Genomic DNA, 22,980 nt, shown 5'->3' on the forward strand with positions numbered 1-22,980 from the left:
AGAATTAGCATACACTTAGGTCCTTTAGCCATTCTTTATATAACCAAATTACCCAATCCCATGCTAGAAGGCTTTTAGGAAATTAATGCTTCTCTCAAGATATTCATGTGTTTTATGTCCTTCTGTTCATTAATTTCCCAATGATAGGGTCATCTTTAGTGTTTCCACCATAAATCAGGCACGGGGCTTGGCACACACTTGCTCAATAACTATTCATTGAGTGAATGTGGTCAACAGGTTTATGTATATATTGCATGCTTGATCTGACCAGCAAAAAATACAGTGAAACTCTGTATTCATAAAAAATAATCTTTTTGGGCAAACACCTTCATCCCTAATCATCTTTCATTATTTTGTAGAGAAGAGAATTTGATCTTTGAGGATGAGTAGGAAGAGGTCATATAATTTACTTCTCTCCTGATTTCTAGTAAATTTCCTTGCATACTGCATTTACATTAGGAACCAAATTCCTTGTGGAGAATTATTAGTCATCGTCCCTACATGCCCTGTCCCCAATCTCTCAACTCCAAGACACCAACTCCAGCAAAATCTTGTTTTTAAGTAGAACACAAATTGATGATTAATATAGGACATAAAACCCACCACAGAGCAACAATGGCAGTAATGTCTTAACAGGTAAGGAATGAATAATTATATAAGCAAACAACAACAGAAACTTATAACATCAATGCGACTCAACACGGACAGAATCAGTTCTGCAACTTCTGTTACAATACCCTGGTCTTCAAAAAATCTTCATATAAATGAGATGGCAATTATTATACATGCAATCAGTCAGTAAATTACTCAAACATGGGGATCATACACTGTACCTTTCTTTCTTCCATCTTACTGCTGACCGCATGCCACTTCTGCTCCAAAAGTGCTACACTCTGTTCTGTCTTGGAGCCAGACCCAGAGTCATCACGGCTTAGAAGCATGAGTCTGCCCTTGTCAAGTAGTTGATTATAAGTCTCTTCCCTGGCTTTCAGCTGGGAATAGAGTTCCTACAAGAAAAGGCAGGAAAGATATCAATTATACCCATTCTCTGGAAGACACCTACATATAGATTCTGTAGCAGAGTCTGGGAAAGTCCAGGAAGAGATCATCTTGATTAAAAGCCATTCTTTTGGAATCAGTGCAAGTGCTGAGCTATAAGGGAATGAGACCCACCATACTTAATAATAAAAGTAGCTGTAATAAGGAAATACTAATTGCTTAGAATTCATTTGTATTAAAATGTAAATATTAACATATTTTACTAAATAAAATAACAAGTGACAAATTAAAATGTTAAAATAATTTTATCACCCATAGAAGAAAAACATTTTTTAAGGATTAGAGATCCCTCAAAAGACTCCAATAATCTATTTCCACTTTTCATGAAAAATTTGCCTAGAAATTATGTTGCTTTTGGTTCTAGCATGCATTCTTGAAATACTGTTAGTAACTATTTGATTTCCGTAAACCTCCATTAAGTAGTTTCCTTCTTAAGTACAAACACATCTGTGTTATATATTTTTCTTCTTGATGCTGTCATCTTCAAGTCAATATATGTGTGCCAATAAAGCCGATTAACTCAAAATTTCCAGCTGACCCTTGCCTGTCACTACTGCTGCCTACTGTAAGGTATTAGAAGCCTGTAACAGGGAGCAATCCCCAAAGGTTATACTATATTTTTGGTAAAAATGCACTTCTTTGTAGATTTCCAGATACATATTAATACATCACTATGAACTTGGAAGGGAGCTATTGAATATGGGATGCTTATACTCAATTTAAAAAAACTGCTATTACCATATGTGTATCAAGCTGTTCCCTAGCAGTTTCAGGAAGTCCTCCTGTGGGCTTAGATGCAGAAAGCTGGCTCTCCATTCTAGTAAGTTCCAAGAGGAAATCTTCAATTTCACTGTGGAAGCCCTGGGCCTTTTGAGAAAAAGATATAGAAAAAGATATGTCAACCACATCAGTAATCAATTCTCAGCTTCAAAAGTAAACTTTCCAAATGATATGAGGAATTTATCTTGAGGGAGGAATTCTGGGCTGCTCTCTGGCAAAGCTGTTCTGTTGCCAGATTAGCATGGGGCCAATATTATTGTTAGAATCTAGCAGAACCCTTTAGACCTCACTATAACATATTATAAATGCCTGACACAATCAGGTGAATTGACTATATGATTAAGGTACTCTTGAACAGGGAGAGACCTGACTTGATCCAACACAAAAAGGGAATCATACAAGTGAAGCTCTACTAACTTTGAATAGTGAATAAAAAGACTGAGCTACAAACGAATTCAAAAAAGAACTACCCAATCAAAAGCTGCTCTTTCCAGATAAATTACAGCACAGTATGAACCTTCCCCTCAAGACATAAGGGGTTCTTTGCTTTTCAAATTGATCTCCTCTCTCTTAGACAGGCTTTCTGTTATCTGTATAGCTCTTCCTACCTCACTTGGATGTCACATGTACCTGCTGCAGAGTTGACTGAAGCTGCTGCTCCCTCTCCTCTGTTTTCTGTAACACTGACTCCCAGCATTGGTTCATGGTTTCCAAACGGCTCCTTAAGCTGCTGGCATCATCTCCAGCACTGGATTCAAGAAGCTCATTGCCAGCTTTGTTGACTGTTTCCACTGTGGCTTGATGAGCCAAAACATCATTTTTTAGGACCTAAAAAATGTTGAACAACATAATTTATCTCCATGGAGATCATCTAACTTGGTTCTCTAAGGTATACACAACATTCGATTGCTTCTGGTGGCAATTATCTGGTCTCAATAGGGTTAGAGATGAAGAAATGAAAATACTTACATGGTGTTTTGCAAGCTCAACTTCAATGACTTTTGGGTCTCCACTTATTGGTCTCTGAGCATCTAACAACTCTTCAGTATGAGTCAGCCAACTCATTAGTTCCTCTAAGGCATGTTGGAACTGACCAAGGGCCAAAAGAGCACCTTCTAGTTTGTGCTACTCAGGAAAAGACAGAAAGGGAACATTCATTAGGAAATTAGAAAAGAGCAGAGAGTAGTTCACTGATGTCATCTATCACCTGCCTTACCTGTCGGTGGGCGATTTTCTCACCCAGGTTCTCCCAGAGGTGTTTGAGTTCTGTCAGTGGTTCTCGTATAATGTCTCTGTCTGTCTCATCAGTAGCTTTCTTTAACATCAGTTCACCCTGGTGATTAAGCTTCTCCATCTCAATTTGCTGCTGGTAAACTTCGACTTTGAACTCCTGCCAAAGACACACTCAATGTTAACATCAAATCAAGTCTTTAAAAACTAAAATAAAACAACTCTTCTTCAAAAGCCATACCCAGATACAAACCTTCATTTCATTTAACTGATCTTTAACAGTATTGAGGTCCGTGCCAACAGGGGGCATGGTGCAGAGTTTAATCACAGTGTTATCTAGCCAGTCAAACATAGACTAGAACAAAAGACAAGTAAACAGTCAAAAACAACCAGAAGTATTTGGGAGAGAATGAACATTATCCCTGCTAACATAAGAAGACATAAATCAATCAAAGCACCTTGTGCTGTTTGTGATTTTAGGTAAGGGGCACAGATAAGGAATAATGATCTTTTTAATAATACAGTGATTTAATAATGGAGCCAACATTATCAAAATAATGTTCAAAATAAAGTACAATTTGGAAATGAACTAAATTTGAATAAAAGTTAAGATTTCTCAATCCCAGCTAGCAAGCTCATGGTGTTCTGAAGTAACTGTGCCAAACTGTGCTTGAAGATAACCTGGGTTTGGAACCTCTGGCAAGCAATGACTTTCACAGTAAGACCAGCTTCACAACATAGTTGAATGAATCTATGATGAGCAGGGAATGATAAAAATGGCAGGAAGAGTAAGAATTCAGACAGATGTCACTACTTTTTTCACTACAAGTGGGGAACTTTGGCTAGATTTGTGGAAATAGCACTATCTTAGGTCTGCAGTCCTGTGAAGGTGATCCACTCTTGTGCTGAATTCTGAAAATGATAAAAATGACAAAAAACAGAACCTGTATTTCCTTGGTGGTCACCTACTGGCCTCTCACCTGAAGAGTGTCCTGATACTGCACAGCAGCTTGCATAGCATCCTCAAGTTTTTCTAGCCTCTCTTTCCATGTTTTGTTTAAGTTCTCCCAAGCATTATTCATCTAGGGGAAAAACATTCAATCACATTCTTCAATCAGTATCACTCTTCAGTCTGAGCCCACTAATGTTCTAACTGAATGCCTCATCCATTTCTCCACACCTCATCAATGCTCTTCCTCACTTCAGGCTTCTCAGTTTCTCCACAGGCAAAAATCAAATCTGCTCCAAGGATCCGAATAAACTCCAGCTCCTCATGCAGACCATCTGTCTCTTCCTTAATAGTCTACATGTAAATGAACAGAATATAAGCCAAAACAGAAAACAGAACAGAACTTACCAAACTTTGCAAATGTGATTTATACCCCATCAATAGCAGATGAGCAATGTAACTGTCAATTTCACTTATCTGGACGCTAAAGCTTCAGACTCTAAGTGGTTATTTTTCATATACACAAAATATGTATTACATATAGATATATGTATATATAAAATAGTACAGAAAAGGCACAGTGAGCTTCAATCATTTACCAAAGGTTCATCCCTTCCTGCCTCCAAAAAAATAGCCGGGTGTGGTGGCATATGACTGTAGTCCCAGCTACTAGGTAGGCTGAGATGGCTGGATTGCTTGAGCCTGGGAGGTGGAGGTTGCAGTGAGCCAAGATCGTGCCACTGCAATCCAGCCTGGGTTGCAGTGAGAGGCTGTCTCAAAAAAATAAAAATAAAAAATAAAAATAAAAAAAAAGAAAAAAAAGAAAAAAGCACCAAAAGACTAGAAAAAAGTATGTCAAAGTAACAACTGTTATCTCTAGATAATGAGTCCAAAAATCGATTTTTATTGTCTACTGTCTATTTTTCTACACTTAAGAAATGTAATATAATGAGCAGGTTTTTTTCAATTGGAGAATGTCTCAACTTAAAAAGAAACTTTAGGCCTGGAGCAGTGGCTCACACCTGTAATCCCAGCACTTTGGGAGGCCGAGGTGGGTGGATCATCTGAGGTCAGGAATTTGGAACCAGCTGGTCAATATGGGGGGGAACCCCCCCCGCCCGTCTCTACTAAAAATACAAAAATTAGCCAGGCATAGTGGTGCATGCCTGTAATCCCAGCTACTCAGGAGGTTGAGGCAGGAGAACCGCTTGAACCCGGGAGGCGGAGGTTGCAGTGAGCCAAGATCATGCAATTGCATTCCAGCCTGGGTGACAAGAGCAAAAAACAAAAACAAAAACAGAAACCTTTAAGGTGCTCAGCCTGGCTAAGCTATTAACATACCTCACTTTGATTTGATAAAGTGCTTTTTCTAGAGGACAGACACCTAAAAGAAAAGGTTTTGTTTCCTTCTTACCTCAGCAGCTTCAACCTGTTGTTTGATGATGGAAGGATCAATGCCTGGGCTTTCCAAGTCATGGACAATATCCTGGGTGTCTTTGATGGTGGTCAGGAGAGCTGCCATGTCATACCAGAACTTCTCCGCTAATTCAAGGACATCAAGAAATTTGATTTCTCGCTCTTCAGCCCGAGCTTTGATGTCCTCCCAGAAGAATACCATTTGATCCAATTTATCCTGGATTTCTGAGCAGGTTAAAAAAAGAGATATGAATAGAACTTCCCTAAGAGCCTGAAATTGGTCTCTTCAGAAATTCCATCTAACTCTGACCTTTTCAACGAAACTATCTTTAAAAAAAAAATGCTAAGCATTTATAACTAAAGGATAATTTTCTATTTTAGTTTTACTATTCTTTCTTTCTTTTCTTCTTTTCTTTTTTGAGACAGAGTCTCGCTCTTATCACCCAGACTGGAGTGCAGTGGTGCAATCTCGGCTCACTGCAACCTCTGCCTCCGGGTTCCAGAGATTCTCCTGCCTCAGCCTCCCAAGTAGCTAGGATTACAGGCATGCGCCACCATGCCCGGCTAATTTTTATATTTTTAGTAGAGTCGGGGTTTCACCATGTTGGCCAGGCTGGTCTCAAATTCCTGACCTCAGGTGATCCACCCACTTTGCCCTCCCAAAGTGCTTGGATTATCAGCATGAGCCACCGCACCTGGCCTATTATTTCTTTCTTTCTTTCTTTCTGTTTTTTTTTTTTTAAAGAGAGGGAATTTCACTCTGTCACCCAGGCTGGAGTGCAGCGGCGTGATCTTGGCTCACTTGCCTCCCAGGTTCAAGTGATTCTTCCACCTCAGCCTCCTGAATGGTTGAGGTTACAGGCGCACACCACCACGCCCAGCCAATTTTTGTATTTTTACAAAATTTTGCTATGTTGGCCAGGCTGGTGTCGAACTCCTGGCCTTGAGTGATTTGCCCACCTCAGCCTCCCAAAGTGCTGGGGTTACAGGCATGAGCCACTGCGGGTGGCCCTGGCCTATTTCTACACTAGCGTTTTCCTCTTACATTGGTCTCCCACATAAAGGGATTACAGAAGTAATCCAGAAATGAGCTATCACCTACTATAAAGGTAGTGCTAGGATACAAAACCCCTAACTTACAAAAGGGCTGAGATGAGAACTCTGTTTCCAATGTTCTGTGTTAAACTTGTATGTTTCCCATGGAAAGTGTTACAAAAGGTAGCTATGTTCTACCCACTACTGATACCGTAGTTTACTCACGTTAGGGGTTAAAGGAGCTTTTGTTTCCTGGCCTGGGAATCTAACTACCAATTGTAACCTTGTTTCAATGGGGAAATGTGTTCTGAATTCCAAATGATTTTCCAATGACTTTCTGGAATACTCATTACTGGGGACTGCCTTTACATTCAAAGAAAGAAATAAATCTGGTGGGATGCTGAAAATAACCACAGCCTAGAATTTATTCTGTTGATTTTTAAAAATAATGACAGTCATCAAGCACCTTTTGCAGCCAGATCCTTGTCTGCTCCCTGAGATCGTCCAATAAGCTCCTCTCCACGGCGCTTCAAAGCCTCAAAGGATGGCTGCAGTTTTTCTAGCTCCACGGTGGCACTCTTATTGTCACTGATGCACTCTCTGATCTTGTCTACTTCAGCAGGGATCAGTGGTGGCATACGTAGGCGAGAGGAAAGATTCTCCAGTGTCTCCAACATAGGCTCAATTTTATCATGAAACTAAACAAATGTTGGAACATTACCATCACAGCATACCTCATCACTCTTCTTGGGGAAATGTTAAGGAATAAGGACAAGATATTGTCCTAGTACTGTTTAGGATAACCTGTGCTCAGTCTAGCCCAATGGCTGTTAAGTGTTGAGTTTGGTTAAGAAACTGTTTTGGGCCAGGGGCAGTGGCTCACACCTGTGTGTGTGAGGGGCAGTGGCTCACACCTGTGTGGCTCACTCCCAGCACCTTGGGAGGCTGAGGTGTGTGGATCACCTGAGGTCAGGAGTTCGAGAACAGCCTGGCCAACATGGTGAAACTCTGTCCCTAATAAAAATACAAAAAATTAGCCGGCCTTGGTGGTGTGCGCCTGTAGTCCCAGCTACTAGGGAGGCTGAGGCACGAATCACTTGAACCTGGGGGGCAGAGGTTGCAGTGAGCTGAGATTGTGCCACTGCACTCCAGCCTGGGTGACAGAGTAAGACTCTGTCTCAAACAAAACAAAACAAAACAAAACAAAAAAACACACAAAAAAACTACAAAACTGTTTTGGGCATAGTACACCAGAACTGGCCCATTAGAAAAAAAAAAAAAAAAGCCAATATTTCTTTTAAGACTCTAAATATATGAATATACTAGAAACCAATTCAAATCTTTAGTGCTGCCACAATATTTCTCCTATTCCAACTCATGTAACAAAAAAGGGACAAGACTATGAAACTGCTGAGAGTCAGTATGTCAACATCTGAGATGACAGTTGCATGCAACAGACTAGACCAACAAGTTAGATGCCCTCCACCAGCTGTGTAAATGGATGGGGAACTTAATATGCTACACGACTTGTAGTTTAAAAGTATCATGGCATGCAATTTAATGACCCACCTTATGGAACAATAAGAGGAAAAAATGTTGGAATAATTTAAGGTAATTAAGGAAGACCAAATCTAACCTTGTTCTTAAAGAATTATTACTGTCCCAGTTTTCTGGTACTTTGAAGAACATGACTACAACTGAAAAGTTCTCATTAAAATTTGATGCAGAGAGGGGAGAAAAGAGAGCAAAACAGATAAGCTTGCCTCCTAAGAAAAAATCTATCTCAAACCAACTCTGGTTTTAGTTAGAGAAAGGCTTATCAATTTCAAGTGTCCTATAGAAAAAACATGGTGGGACTCCTTTTAACAAAATCACTTCCCATCACTCTCTCACGTCTAGGTTCCACCCCAGATGAAACTGACATAATAACCTGCACTAATTAAATTTATTCCACTAAAGTTAAGGGAAATTCCCTTATAGGTAATGACCTCAATTTTCAGCATTATAAGAACACCCTAGTCCCAATGGGGATGGGTACCTTACCTCTGTAATCTGTAATGGTGGGCGCGGTCAACACAACAATGAAATGTGACGATGTGGGGAAGACAGGAGCAGGCAGCAACAACACAAAGTAACACATTCCACAATGTGAGTGAGAGATGGGACGGAAGGTGGGGGGAGAAACTTGAGTAAGTACAAATATTAACCAAGAATATTGACTAAACATAGGAATAAAATACCCAGACATGACAACAGTACCACTAAGAGTAATATATTAGTTGAAAGTATGTAGTTACATGCTTTAAACCCCTCTGCTGGTTTATGCTTCTCTTTGGCTCTTACTACTCCCTACTCAAGCATCTTAAATATGAGTTAGCTGGTTGCTTAAGAAAACTAATGTGCTGTTGCTCTAAAGCTAAAAAGTAACAGGTTCAACAAGTACTTTTTTGAGGCAGTCACTGCTTTTGAATCTGCAAGGTAGATTTATCCAAAATCATGTGCTAAAGGATCATCACAACATAAAGTTTTCAGAGAAACCATCAACAGACAATATATACCAGCCAAGATGCATTTCACTCTCCTCAGAATGTCAGTATGCCAATGTTCCTTGGAATAAAAATGCAGATAGGCTAAGCTTTCTGTTCTATATACCAATCAAGTATTAACATGCTGGTCTGGACATTGCTGAGCACAGAGGCATACCCGATACAGAGACCTCTTGTTTAGAACAGCAGACAGTTGAAGGTTATGAGTGTCAGACACACACATACCTGTGCGGACTGGGACACGGCCTCATCCAGAGCCAGGGCTCGCTGGCGCACCTCCTCCTTTATTTGGGCATACATGTTTTCTGCTTTCTGGTATTTTTCTTCCACCATTTCCCCTTCCTCGGGGTTTAATTCCTTTAGTTGTGGGCCTATCTTTAGTAGTTTGTCAATATGAGGTTTGTGTTCAGCAATAGATTCCCTTAATTGCTAGGTAAAAAAATAATTAAACCATAATGAATACTTTTATACCAGTTCACTTACTTTGTTCAGAGCTAATATCAACTTTAAGAGGAACAAACAAAATTGTTAAAAACCAGCAAGGCCCAGCATCTCACCATTTGTGCAGGAACAGAAAAACACCTAAATCTTAGGTTCTGACTCTACCCAATTCTCTTAATTTTTAAAAGTCAGTTCTGATGTCTCATCACCCTAGCAGCCTTCCTGGAAACATCCTCTCTTCTCTTCCCCTACCACCTGTGTCATACAAGTCTACTCCACACTCTTCTGTAATCATAAGTACTTCTATGTATTCTATTTTACTCTACATGGTTTAATAATTGTCTACCTCCCCAGACTGAGATACCAAGCTGGATAAGCTATGAATAGCAACATTTTTGGCAATCCAACCACTCCTTGACTTTACTGTTGGCTAAGTCTAGTTTATATCCTTCCACTTATAGGAATAGCAATAAGCACAAGCCATAAACCAGAAATAAACATTTTAAAGTGTCATTAACTATACAGAGCAAATGCCTTCTGACATTACCTCATGGCTTTCACTCCAGTTGGTGCCTAAGTAGAAAGTACCATCCAACCACACCTTGAGTGTAACAACATGCTACTATCCCCGGAAATATTTTAAATTCCATTGATTTTTAGTGAGTTGTTTCTTTAGCTCTGTCATTCCAAGGTTCTCGATATCTCTATAATCTTAGTGTTTAATCAATTGATATTAAACAACAAAGGAAATAATTCAGATTATATATTATGAAAGGAATTCTAACTGATTAAGAATTAACTTCATAACACAGAACTTGCACCTATAGACACTAAGAAATGTTGTTTTTAAATAAATTATAGAGACCATTTTAGAGCAATAAAATGAAATTTGGCATGCTCCTTACCCTCATTTCCTCTTGTTGCTGCCTGAGCTGCTCATGATCAATGGCTGGAGGGGGTAACTGTGCTATTAGTGCCCGAGTTTCCTCAATCCAGGGGCTGAGCTCTTCGTAAGTTTCCCAAAACTGGTTTACTAAGACCTGGGCCCGCTCTAGGCGGGCATAACGCTCTGAATTGAGTAGGCTAATGGCTTCATATTGCTGTATTAGAGACTCTGTCTTTTCCTATGTGAGTAAAAAAAAAAAAAAAAGTTTAAGTATTACTATTATAAACTCTTAAGAAAAAAAGTAGGTATATATACATTAAAAAGTCTAAAAGAATACACAAATAAATTATTTTAAAATATGAATAAAGATTAGAAGTGATTTTTATTTTCTTCTTTATACTTAACTGAAATTTTCTAATTTTCCTATCATACATATATTTCTAATTTTTAAAAGATAAAAGTTTAAAAGGCAGTAAAATAGTGTAAGAAAAACACAGCAAATTTAATCTTTCAGTAATGACACACAACCTTAGATATAGCATTATTATTATTATATATGTTTTTGAGACAGTGTCTCACTTTGTCACCAAGGCTGGAGTGCAGTGGCGTGATCTCGGCTCACTGCAACCTCCGCCTCCTGGGTTCAAGGGATTCTCCTGCTTCAGCTTCCCGAGTAGCTGGGATTACAGGTTCCCGCCGCCAGGTCCAGCTAATTTTTGTATTTTTAGTAGAGACAGGGTTTCTCCATGTTGGCCAGGCTGGTCTCAAACTGCTGACCTCAGGTAATCTACCCACCTTGGCCTCCCAAAACGCTGGGATAACAGGCATCAGCCACCGTGCCTGGCCAATATAGTGTTATTATAATGGATCAGTTTAAAACTGAACATCTAAGGGGCTACGATGGAATCTTTGCCTATCCAAGTTTTGCCTGTCATTTTTCTTCTGATTAAAAAAAAGTCTCCAGAAACCTGCCATTTATGCTTCAAATGTTTAGGATGAGTAGCTCAGTCAGTTTATGAGTATTTCTGAGGAAACTGTGGTTAAATATATCCTTTATAAAACAAAACAAAACAAAACAAAAAAACCTGTCAACAAACTATCTTGACCAATCCTTTTAAAACTTAGGTATGACCTTTTAGAAGGATAAAGCTGGACTGTAATAACAATTGTAAGAAAAGTCCAGGAAGGAAAAAGCCTTAAACCATCATTTCACAATTGTGCTTCTAATTCACCATGATCAAGACAGGAACAATATGGCAAATAAATAAATGTAATTCACCTGTAATACAGTTTTCTGCTCCTCCCCACATGTGCCAAAGATTTCACTACGGTGACTGAAGAGTTCATCCATTGAATCTTTGTGTCGAATAATGTCAATGGAGAAAGCCTTTGAAAAGTAAAATGTAGTTAAGTCAAGAAGTAAAAAGACCCTTTTCCTGTGTTACTGAAGGTTAAGACAAAATCCATGAAAAAGCCACATTAAAAATTGTTCTTATACAGTTTGACACTTTGCCTATCCAACATCTTCTTTAGCTTATCTTTTTACTAGCTTACAAAAATTTCTACTCTCCTAAAAATCACCAAGGAAATTGCTAATTATGGATTAATGGGCCTATTTTTCCTTTCTTACAAAGCAAAAAAAAAAAAAAAAAATTCTTCCTCGTCTCAACCAAGTACATAGAAAATTAATTTCTATTTACCATCACGCCATTAAATTATTCCACTTGACATGGGATAGTCCGAAACTCTCCTTGTCACTCTAAGTTACTGATGATTCTGTTAGCTCAGGAAAGAGTGGGCACATACCTTCTGTACCTGAAGCTGAGCTGTGGTCTGGTCCTGTTCCAGGCGAATTGGACCCAGAGCCATCAGTTTCCGTTTTGTTTCAGCAACCCAAGCTAGTTCTGCATCGGCAGCTTGCTCATACTAATAGACGTATTAAAGAAAAATAAACAAATTATATACAGCCAAGTCTCCTCAGAACTGTAATTTATTCAACACAGCAGGGCCTGGATTTTCAGTAATATAGTTTATATCTCACAAAGTAGAGTCCAAACTGGGAAGAATTTCATAAAATCACAATTCAAGATGCAAACAAGTTAGAACTGACCATATTTCAATTTCTTTAAAATAAGTTACAGAACTCAGTTTCTACAGCTAGAAGTAACAGATATCAATCCCCTTCAAAAGAAATATGCTTCTAATCAGTGTTTTTATGAGACTATACTCTTCCTGCCATTGCTCTTTCCTACCCAGACATGGAACAGTAGGTTTAGTCAGATGTTTAAATGTAAACCTAATATGGCAGTAGACAGCTGAGTCAAGCTAACTTGGAAGTGCCCGCTCAGCTGAAGTAGCACAAAACCCCAGAAGAACAACACCATTTTTAAATGGTTATGTAATAACGAAAACAAAGAACATGTTCTATGTGACTGTTGTTTCATGAAGGCTCCCCAATCTTCCCCCCTTCCTTGCCCCCTCAGAGACAGGGTCTGATTCTGTTGCTCAGGCTGGAGTGCAGTAGCACAATCATAGCTCACTGTAGCCTCTAACTCCTAGGCTCAAGTGATCCTCCCACCTCAGCCTCTCTAATAGCTAGGACTACATAGGCAATTGCCACCATGCTTGGCTAATTTTTTAATATTTCTGTAGAGATGGTGTCTTGTTATGTTGCCCAGGCTGGTCTCGAACTCTTGCCCTCAAGGGATTCTCCTGCCTTAGCCTCCCAAAGTGCTGGGACTACAGGTGTGAGCCCCGTCTCCTATGCCTGACCTCCCCAGTCTTTTATCTCTTCCTCTTCAACTTGGCCAATATACATTGATATTTAAAATATGCTTCTCCCAAGCACAATAAATTTCATATTGACATACCTGGCCAAGATTAGGGATAACTCTAAAGACACATTGGGGATACACCTGGACTCAGAGCAAATTTCTGTGTGGTTCAAAAAGCATACGTTCATCACTATGATCCTAAGGAGTTATATTAACTTATTTTTTGTACTGCGGCACATTAAGTGGTATGTATCCAGCTACACAAAAGAACAAATGATTTTTTTCCAGAAAGCAGGAAGGAAAAAAGATCATGGGAAATATGACACCTGTGTTTACTGAGAAGGTTCTATTTTAGATAGTTCTGCTATTTTGGTTTGCATATTTGATAGTAATTATAGTTCTTGATTCCGTCCCCTCTTCCATCTAATGCTAAGAGAGTTAATCATGTCAAACTAAGACTGTGATGCATTTGGACCTTTTGAATCTAGATATTATCTACTCCCATCACCATCAGCCTTCTTAGCAGGGCATTAGCTAAGAAAAGGCCTCATGTAGACTCTTCTCCAAGTACTTCTCTACTCAAAGGGGTCAAGTATTTTGGTCAAATCCTGGATCCATCTTCATAAACTTCTACCCAATCATTTCCCATCAATGAAACATATTTATTCCATCAGATTTAGCTTGAGCTCATTCTTATTTCTGAGTCTGTATTTATGTGGGTCATAGTACTGAATCTCACACATCAATACTGTCTAAAATATTAATGCAGAGGTATTATAAACATTACCTGTTGTGATCTCTGAATAGCAGCATCAATTTCATCCACCCTTTGTCCAATAGTGTCACTGACTAGTTTGTACTGCTCGTTAGCATCGGACACAAGTTTATCCAGCCCTTCTCTGGCTCTCCAGGGCACCAGCTCTAAGAGAGCACGGCTCACCTCATTCACTGTGTCCAACACCAGCCTGTGCTCCATGACCTCCTTCTTTAATTCCTAAGGAGGGAAAAGAGTTTTCAGGCCATACCTTGCTAAATAAAGCACATCAGCAGCTGTGCTGGGTGGAAAGTGCTATCTCTACCACCACACATCCCAGCAGGACTCTGACCTCCTTCCTTCAGTTATTTTTTTCTCATCTCAGATTTTTCAATCATTCTGAAGCCTGACTAGACTTCACTGTTGCTTGTTTAGAATTGTCTGTAAGACTTTTTGAGCCAGACTGTCTCTGGGTAAAACAAGTAATACTTCTTTCATCTCCTTGCTTCAACAGAAATGACAAATAATGTTTTAACCAAAGGCTCAGTATTTAACCTAACAAGTACCTATACAATAGTTCTATGCATCTAGAACTATACTAGATCCTGCAGAGAAATCAAATAAAACCATGAAGCACTCTTTAGAGAATAAATAATAGAGGTAAGTTATAAAATGTTACAAAGCAAACTTGATTCAACTTTCTTCTTCATAATGTATGTGTAACATACATGTCTTTATGTCAATTCTTACTGTCCATGAGTAAACAAGAAAGGGGGGCACACATTTTTAGTTTATATTTAAGGTCAAGGTTGATAAAACTTAAGGATTCTGATAAAGAGGAAGGCTTTTTTTCCTTTTACGGTAAAATAACAGCTCACCTTCTGTCTTTGCTGAAACTGGGGTATCTGCTCCCCTGTGGGAGACTGTCCTCCACTGGCTGCCAGCTCCTCCTCCACCTCCCTCAGCCACCCGGTCAGTTCCTCGTAAGTAGACTGGAACTTGGTGGCCAGTTGCCGGGCTTGCTCTAAAGTTCTGAGGGCCTTGGAGCTAGTAACTGTGATGTCTGTGTAACGAGTCTTTATTCCATCTAGTTTTTCCTGGATAAGTAACACCTCCTCACCTATGGAAGATAGCACACAATTATTCATATTTAAGAGATCTAGGAATGAGGATTCTCTGATCCCCTTTCTTCAAATCAGAGCTTTAATTTCTTTTTTTTTTTTTTTTGAGATGGAGTCTCGCTCTGTCGCCCAGGCTGGAGTGCAGTGGCCGGATCTCAGCTCACTGCAAGCTCCGCCTCCCGGGTTTACGCCATTCTCCTGCCTCAGCCTCCCAAGTAGCTGGGACTACGGGCGCCCGCCACCTCGCCCGGCTAGTTTTTTTGTATTTTTTTTTTTTTTTTTGAGACGGAGTCTCGCTCTGTCACCCAGGCTGGAGTGCGGTGGCCGGATCTCAGCTCACTGCAAGCTCCGCCTCCCGGGTTCACGCCATTCTCCTGCCTCAGCCTCCCGAGTAGCTGGGACTATAGGCGCCCGCCACCTCGCCCGGCTAGTTTTTTGTATTTTTTAGTAGAGACGGGGTTTCACCGTGTTAGCCAGGATGGTCTCGATCTCCTGACCTCGTGATCCGCCCGTCTTGGCCTCCCAAAGTGCTGGGATTACAGGCTTGAGCCTCCGCGCCCGGCCAGAGCTTTAATTTCATAGACGCTCTCTCTCTCTGTGGTAATGATTTCACCCATCCCATACTAAGGGCAAATGGGAAATAAAATAAACTTTTTTTTTTTTTTTTTTTTTTTTTTGAGACGGAGTCTTGCTCTGTCACCCAAGCTGGAGTGCAGTGGCCGGATCTCAGCTCACTGCAAGCCCCGCCTCCCAGGTTCACGCCATTCTCCTGCCTCAGCCTCCCGAGTAGCTGGGACTACAGGCGCCCGCCACCTCGCCCGGCTAGTTTTTTGTATTTCTTAATAGAGACGAGGTTTCACCGTGTTAGCCAGGATGGTCTGGATCTCCTGACCTTGTGATCCGCCCGTCTCAGCCTCCCAAAGTGCTGGGATTACAAGCTTGAGCCACCGCACCCGGCCTTAAAATAAACTTTCAACTGGATAAAAGAAGCCATTTCTGAATTATTAAAATCTGAGTTCAGCTTCAAATGTTTCTAGATGTTCCCAGCACCTTTCAGTGGATGCTGGCTCCTCTATTGAAGGAGAAGCGAAATCACCATCTATAACCAGATGTGAGACAACGTTGTAGTTTTCAAAAGATTTAGCAGGAAATAACCTTCTGGAGCACAGCAGGGAATACAATCAGTGAATACTAAGCTTCTCATATATACATAGAGAGGAGGCTAAGGCAGGGAACTCCTTTCCTTGGGTACATGATCGTCTTTGAGACCGTAGGGGTGCTAAGAGACGCACTTTTCAAAGTACCTGTGGTTTGTTTTAGAAGAGCCTGACCATTTTTAATAGCTTGGTCTACATTCTTCTTTCTATTAACAATTTCTTCATTTAAAGCCTGAAAGGAAAGAATACCATTAATGCCAAAACTGTGGCACTACAAAGGAAACAAAATGTGAGACCCTTAAGAGACCAAATTTAAAGTAAAGAGATGAATACTAGTTTAATTTAAACATCAGATATTTGATCCCCTCATTTTCTCTTTGGTGAGCCCACTGACTATTTAAAATAATTAAATCAGATACCTATAGGCAAGCTTTCCTAAGTACTGGATGAGAAAAACTTAGAATTACATCAGCTTTACCAATCTATTGGTACCAAACCTGAACCCAAGAAAGGTAGAAGTGAAATTCAGCAAAATTGTCTACTGTGTCCAAAATGAGGAATAAACAGAAAGTTCAAGAGAAGAAATTCAGTAAGAACAAACTGACTTAAAACAGAATCCTGGTTAAAAACTCTCTTCATGTTTAAAGTTAATGAAGCAAAAGAATCAGACTATAAGAAAAATTACCTATCTTTACTGCTTCCAAACAGATTTCATAAAAGTGAAATGAAAAAGGCAAACTCTTCTATTAAGATGACACAGAATCCCTGGAATTTGAGCAAATCCAGAAATATCCTAAAAGTTCTAACTTGATCTAATATCAAATCCTGGGCACTACATATATAGATCTGCTTTTGTTAAAGTACATTATCTTTCATAAAACTGCTCAAATAGAATCTTAGTGACCCATCAGCTAATAACGTAAATCATGAGTTGGAGTTCAGATGGCCCCTGACTGACTACACCCTGTACTATCTTCTAGAATTACTGATTCAACTTGTTAAATATAAGTATTTCCATGGACTCATTCAAAAACAGATAGGCAGTCAACAAGTCCACAAACTAGGTACTTGTGTATAAAATAAAGTTGAAGTGTGTGTAATGAAGAAAAAAAATAAATAAATGAAGAGAAACATGAATCAAAATAACAAAATAACATAACCAATAAAAATGGAAACATGAATACCAGGTGGTCAGCATGCTGTTTGTGCAGGACATCCTGTTTGAAATCCTTTACGAATACTGAACTGAGCTTGTCCTCAACCTCAGCCAGCCAGTTGAGCACCTCCACCTCATCCTCCCCAAACAGCCTAGCATTAGACAGAGCTTGTTCAAGCAGGGCTGCCTTCCGACAACAGCGGTCTTGAATTTCACTGTATCGGGCCTGCAATGAGTCTATCTTTTCTGACAGCACACCCTGTTCTGCAGGAGATGTCAGGGAGGAGAGGGACTGCCCAATTTTGACTGCCTGGTGCACATCTGTTGCATGGTTTTCTATGTCTTCTTCCAGAGCCTGGAAATCCAGATGGAAAAAATGAATAACAGAAACAAAATAAATGAAAAGTAAACACAAAATGAATTAACAAATGATACAACAAATTAAACAATTAAAAAATTCACCGACTGAAGGGCAAAAATAATACAAAAATTGGGAACAAAAGCTGTTTATTCCAATGGTAGCTTATCAATTTCTATTTGTATTTAAAGAATGTGACTTTTCCAATTAATAATCTGATCATATTTTAAGTTAAACCCACAAAACACACATCCTCGAGAACGCTGCAGGCAGTTTACTCATTTCTAGGATTTCTAAATCCAGTTTTCTGTTTTCATTTACTGTAACCATTCCCTACCTTGTGTCGAATGATCTGCTGCTGTATTTTGGCAGTCTGAGTGCCAACAGGTTCTGAGTTAGCAAGCTTTTTCTCTGTGACAGATAAGAAGTCCGAAATAGGCTCAGCTGTCTCATGGAACTGTTTGGCCAGAACCAGGATGTCTTCCAGCTGTTTTTGCCTACACGAATATATAGAACAAGCTGCTCAGGAAAAAAGTCACATTAAGACTGGTAATAGTACTATACTCAGTAAAAGAACAGTCTTTTTCCAGGTACAGTTTAAATACCAATAGTAAACAGAACACACATTACGTAGCATTTCGATGTTTTAAAGGATTTCACACCATTAACCTTATTCTCATTCTGTCATAACCTTGTAAGGTGGACAGAATAATTATCCCCGTATTATAAAAGAGAAAGTTGACTCAGAAAACTTAAAGAAAGATTTGTCCAATCACCTGGTGAGTAGCAACAGCAGAATCAAATCTTCTGATGTTCTCCTTATACCATATTGACCCAAATCAAAACAGAATGTAGCATATATATCACTTGAACATGTGACCAAAACAAAGTTTAAAGGAGGCAAAAAGGTGTCTGTTTTCATTCTCTCTGTCACTACTACCTTCATTTGTGAGTGAAGATATCTGAAGAGTAAAGACTGTATATCACCTATGAACTAGAACTCCCTCCCCAACTTCCCAAAATCCAGTCAGGCTTCTGGTAATTTCAAGCCCCAGAACATAACTTAGAATCCAGATTTAAGGCAAAAAAACAAAAAAGAAACAAAAAACCTCATGCTGGCTGAATTTGCCAACACAAAAAGCACCCCTCCCCCTGCAAAAAAACAAAAAAACTATAGACTTTACATCTCACTTGGAATCTTATTTAATATAACATCCATACTAAGCTTGGCTTTTCTTTGGATACATGATTGTCACTGAGACCATAGAGGTGCTAAGAGATGTTCTTTTCAAAGTACCTGTGGTTTGTTTTATTCTATAAAATAAAAGCAGCAAATTACAAAGGCAGGAGGAAGTCTGGATATTGGAGACAGCCTGACAAAGAACAGACAAGAAAACAACCACAGAACTGTATTAGCACACAGATGAATAATGAAAGGTCATAATGTTGTCTTCGAATTACTAAAAACAGACTAAAAAGATATGGCATCTGAAGAGGCCTGGGAGCATATGATGCACTTAAGTTCAGCAAACCTTTACTGAAGACCTAATTTACGCCAGGCCCTATGCTAGTTATGCCCTGACAAAGTTATTTTAACAAAAGTGGTTTAGCCGGGTATGGTGGCTCACCCCTGTAATGCCAGCACTTTGGGAGGCTGAGGCAGGCGGATTACGAGGTCAAGAGATCGAGATCATCCTGGCTAACACAGTGAAACCCCGTTTCTACTAAAAATATAAAAAATTAGCCGGGTTTGGTGGTGGGCACCTGTAGTCCCAGCTACTCAGGAGGCTGAGGCAGGAGAATGGTGTGAACCCGGGAGGTGGACCTTGAAGTGAGCTGAGATCGCGCCACTACACTCCAGCCTGGGCGACAGAGCGAAACTCCATCTCAAAAAAAAAAAAAAAAAAAGTCCGGGCGCGGTGGCTCAAGCCTGTAATCCCAGCACTTTGGGAGGCCGAGACGCGCGGATCACAAGGTCAGGAGATCGAGACCATCCTGGCTAACAAGGTGATACCCCGTCTCTACTAAAAAAAATACAAAAAACTAGCCTGGCGAGGCGGCAGGCGCCTGTAGTCCCAGCTACTCGGGAGGCTAAGGCAGGAGAATGGCATGAACCCGGGAGGCGGACCTTGCAGTGAGCTGAGATCGCGCCACTACACTCCAGCCTGGGCGACAGAGCGAAACTCCATCTCAAAAAAAAAAAAAAAAAAAAAAAGTGATTTAAATTAAAAAATGTGGCATTTTGATTACTGGAAATTCAATTATGTTTGAATATGAAGAAAAACATTTTTTAAGTGGCAATCTAAGTCTAAAACTTTCTTTCCTAGTTTGTTTATGCCAGCCTTCAAAATATATCTTCAAGCAATGCAACTAAAACATACAATATTAAAAATTATTATTAAACTAGAATTTAATTTTTAAAAAATTGCCTGTAATTTTTATGTCTTTCTTACTCATTTGATTTTGGAATCTGAAAATTTGAAGAATGTATTGTAATAAGATTTAAGGTATTTTTAGGGAGAAGAGCTAAAAATAATTTAGAAGCATCAAATATCTACTCTTGGTATTTGTTTCTGTTTAAAAGATTGGCCCAGAAACTATATTAGGCTAGGAGGATGGAAACAAGTAGAAGGAAAGAGTCATAAAAATATGTATAAGATAAACCATGACTTCAAGGAATTTATGGACCAGGAAGGTAAGTACCTAAAATAATGATCATAATACAAGGTACAGATAAAGAGTTATGGCAGTGAAGAGGCAGGAAAAGTTATTCCATGCTTGGGGAACAAAGGAAAGTTTTACAGAAGAGAGATGGACAAAAGCACTTCATGAAAGATGTATTATAACACACCATAAAATAAGACACAGGGTTAGGACACTGTCAGAAGATATTAAAGAACAGAATATAGTTTACTTCAGCTATAATACAAGGAGTGAGAAGAATAGTAGAAACAAGGTAGGTCAAATAGAGGGCTCTGAATGGTGGGTTAGAGTTCAGATTTTATTTTAAGCACCTTCTTAGTAGAGCAGGCAGTGTGTCAGCCTCATAATCTAAAGGTTTTATTTTAACAGGGAGTCAATTAAGTGTCTCTGAGCCTGAAAAGATATGATTAAAGGCTTATTTCAGAAAGGTTCACCTGCAGCTGGGGGATGGGAAGGGGAAGGCCTGAGGGTAAGTGGTGGAGTGATTAGTGAAGAAGCTATCTCAATACAACTAGTGAGAGGCTCCTAAGTCATGAACTGAGGGGAGAGTGGGAATTAGAGAAACAGATGGACAGGAAAGACACTGTAAAGTAAAATAGACAGAATTTAGCATGCTGATAGATGTGGGCATAAAGGAGAAATTAAAAAAAAAAAAGTAAAAATGGAGTTGAGTTTTTAAGCCTAGGAAACTGGAAAGCTAATGGTACCATTACTGGAAATGCACAGAGAGAAAAGAAAATAAGCAGTACAAATCTGGAAATACAAGTAAGTCAAATTCTTTCCATTTTGTTTCTTCCACTAACATGGGCAAGCCATACTTTGCAACTCAGGTAAGGAATAAGCAAGTCATGGGCAGGTGGCCATAAAAAGACTGAAGAGGGAATTATTTGAAGACTGCCATAGGCTACCTAGGAAACGTAAAGGGTACAATAACAAATGATCAACTCTCTTATTGATTTCTCATTAGTTGGTATTTAATTTTAAAACTGGGGACTGTATAAAAGTAAAGACATCTATGTGACTTACTAAGCTCAAGTGACAGCATGACTTATAGCTATGGAAAGAGAAAGGGAATGTTTCCTTGGAGGAGGAAGATTTGTTGCCTGTCTTTTTGACCATATATTGAGGTAAGTTCATGCATCTCTCGAATTCTCAGATATTTAACAAAACCACAGACTAGCTTCTAAAGGCAAAAAAATCTAATATTAGTATAAGCTAATAGAAAAGAAATATGACACATTTCAATTCCAAGTATCAAAAGCATTATTTATAAACATAAGGGGGGGGGGAATCTGTTTCAAAAACTCAGAAAATAACTTGGCTGGACTGTAGGAGTCTGTGTCTGTCATTTGGAACTATGATTATACTACAGCAGAACCACCACACAGAGCAATGAGTTTTCCAGTTCTTGGAAATTTATAAAGATGCAGGAGACCATTTCCTAAGTGTGATTCTGGTTATGAGCATCATCTCTAAAATCTTATCCCAGTTCAAATAAAAGCCATTAAACACTTTCCAAAAATCTGTATGAATCATCCAAGAACTTAAAGAGCACTTTAGTGATAGTAAGTTGAAGAAGAACAAAACAAACCTCTGACCCACTCCTCAAATTCCTTTGGTCTTACCTGGCTGCTGCCTTACTGAGTAGTTCAGTCCATCTACTTTCAAGACTCTTCAGCTGCCCGGTGATTTTCTCTCTATCAGCCAGCTCTGCTGACTGGGCTATTCTGCCTCCTTCTGCTTGAAGCATGTCTACTGTGGCCTTTCGATCATCTAGGAGCCGCTGGAGCAACTATTATAAAGAGAATGAAAAGTTGTAACACAGCATCATTTTGAAATCTGAACTAGGAAGAAAAACAAAAGAAACCAACCGGCCAAATCCTAAGCTTCATTGAGTAAAAGAAGTTTTTTTCATCCTTGAGGCAAAAACAGGAGATATAGCACAGTTCTCACCACTCACACACTTTTCACACACACTTAAATTTTTAAATGGAGCAGTGATTGCCATTATGTGACTAACAGGGAACTTCCTTTGAACCAAGAGAAAAGTGCCCTAAAAAATGGTTAACATTTGAGATGATTAATACGTTAATTATTTTGACTATGGTAAACATTTCACAATGATACACACACATATATATATCTCAAACCATCACATTGTAAATTATAAACACACACAATTTTTATTTGTCAACTATACACCAATAAAGCTGAGAAAAATAAAATAAAATTTCCTTTGGGATAAATTGTTTTTAAAAAGAAAAAACTGCACTAAAATAGAAATTAAACCAACAAAAAATATAGATAAAACTTTGTACATGATATACAACACTATCTAGAATATTGCGGACCCTGAAAACACCAAAAACCTCTTAACATAAAATTGTGGATGAACACTGAAATAGGATACATGAACAGGCAAAATTATTCAGTCTAACATATGCCACAGTAAACCAGTAGATTTAGGTAAGATAATGAAAAATCAATTTCCACTTTTCAGGACGACACAAAGTAGGTTAGGATTCTACTAAAACTCTGAATTGCTTCTTAAACTACAAGCAAGTATGTTGTCTACCACTCCCTATGGCTGTTACAGTTCACTGTCCCAACATTAT

The 22,980-nt window shown here is 39.2% G+C and overlaps 1 protein-coding gene across 9 annotated transcripts in view; it reads right to left on the bottom strand.

Moving 5' to 3' along the window:
- Window positions 1-22,980, bottom strand: part of MACF1 (microtubule actin crosslinking factor 1) — a 384,222-nt gene that overhangs the window by 43,461 nt on the left and 317,781 nt on the right. For all 9 annotated transcript variants that reach the window (XM_077962816.1, XM_077962815.1, XM_077962806.1 and 6 more), the window contains 20 exons: window positions 21,991-22,157; window positions 18,000-18,159; window positions 17,333-17,659; window positions 16,296-16,380; window positions 14,749-14,990; window positions 13,904-14,110; window positions 12,149-12,268; window positions 11,622-11,729; window positions 10,362-10,580; window positions 9,241-9,444; window positions 6,936-7,167; window positions 5,433-5,659; window positions 4,250-4,372; window positions 4,050-4,151; window positions 3,323-3,424; window positions 3,056-3,229; window positions 2,809-2,964; window positions 2,470-2,667; window positions 1,798-1,926; window positions 834-1,007 (listed from right to left, as the gene is read on the bottom strand). In XM_077962816.1, coding sequence (XP_077818942.1) covers window positions 834-1,007; window positions 1,798-1,926; window positions 2,470-2,667; window positions 2,809-2,964; window positions 3,056-3,229; window positions 3,323-3,424; window positions 4,050-4,151; window positions 4,250-4,372; window positions 5,433-5,659; window positions 6,936-7,167; window positions 9,241-9,444; window positions 10,362-10,580; window positions 11,622-11,729; window positions 12,149-12,268; window positions 13,904-14,110; window positions 14,749-14,990; window positions 16,296-16,380; window positions 17,333-17,659; window positions 18,000-18,159; window positions 21,991-22,157 — 3,456 coding nt within the window. The remainder of the gene's footprint in view (window positions 1-833; window positions 1,008-1,797; window positions 1,927-2,469; window positions 2,668-2,808; window positions 2,965-3,055; window positions 3,230-3,322; window positions 3,425-4,049; window positions 4,152-4,249; window positions 4,373-5,432; window positions 5,660-6,935; window positions 7,168-9,240; window positions 9,445-10,361; window positions 10,581-11,621; window positions 11,730-12,148; window positions 12,269-13,903; window positions 14,111-14,748; window positions 14,991-16,295; window positions 16,381-17,332; window positions 17,660-17,999; window positions 18,160-21,990; window positions 22,158-22,980) is intronic.

Source organism: Macaca mulatta, chromosome 1, assembly GCF_049350105.2.
Source record: "Macaca mulatta isolate MMU2019108-1 chromosome 1, T2T-MMU8v2.0, whole genome shotgun sequence".
Classification (NCBI taxonomy): domain Eukaryota; kingdom Metazoa; phylum Chordata; class Mammalia; order Primates; family Cercopithecidae; genus Macaca; species Macaca mulatta.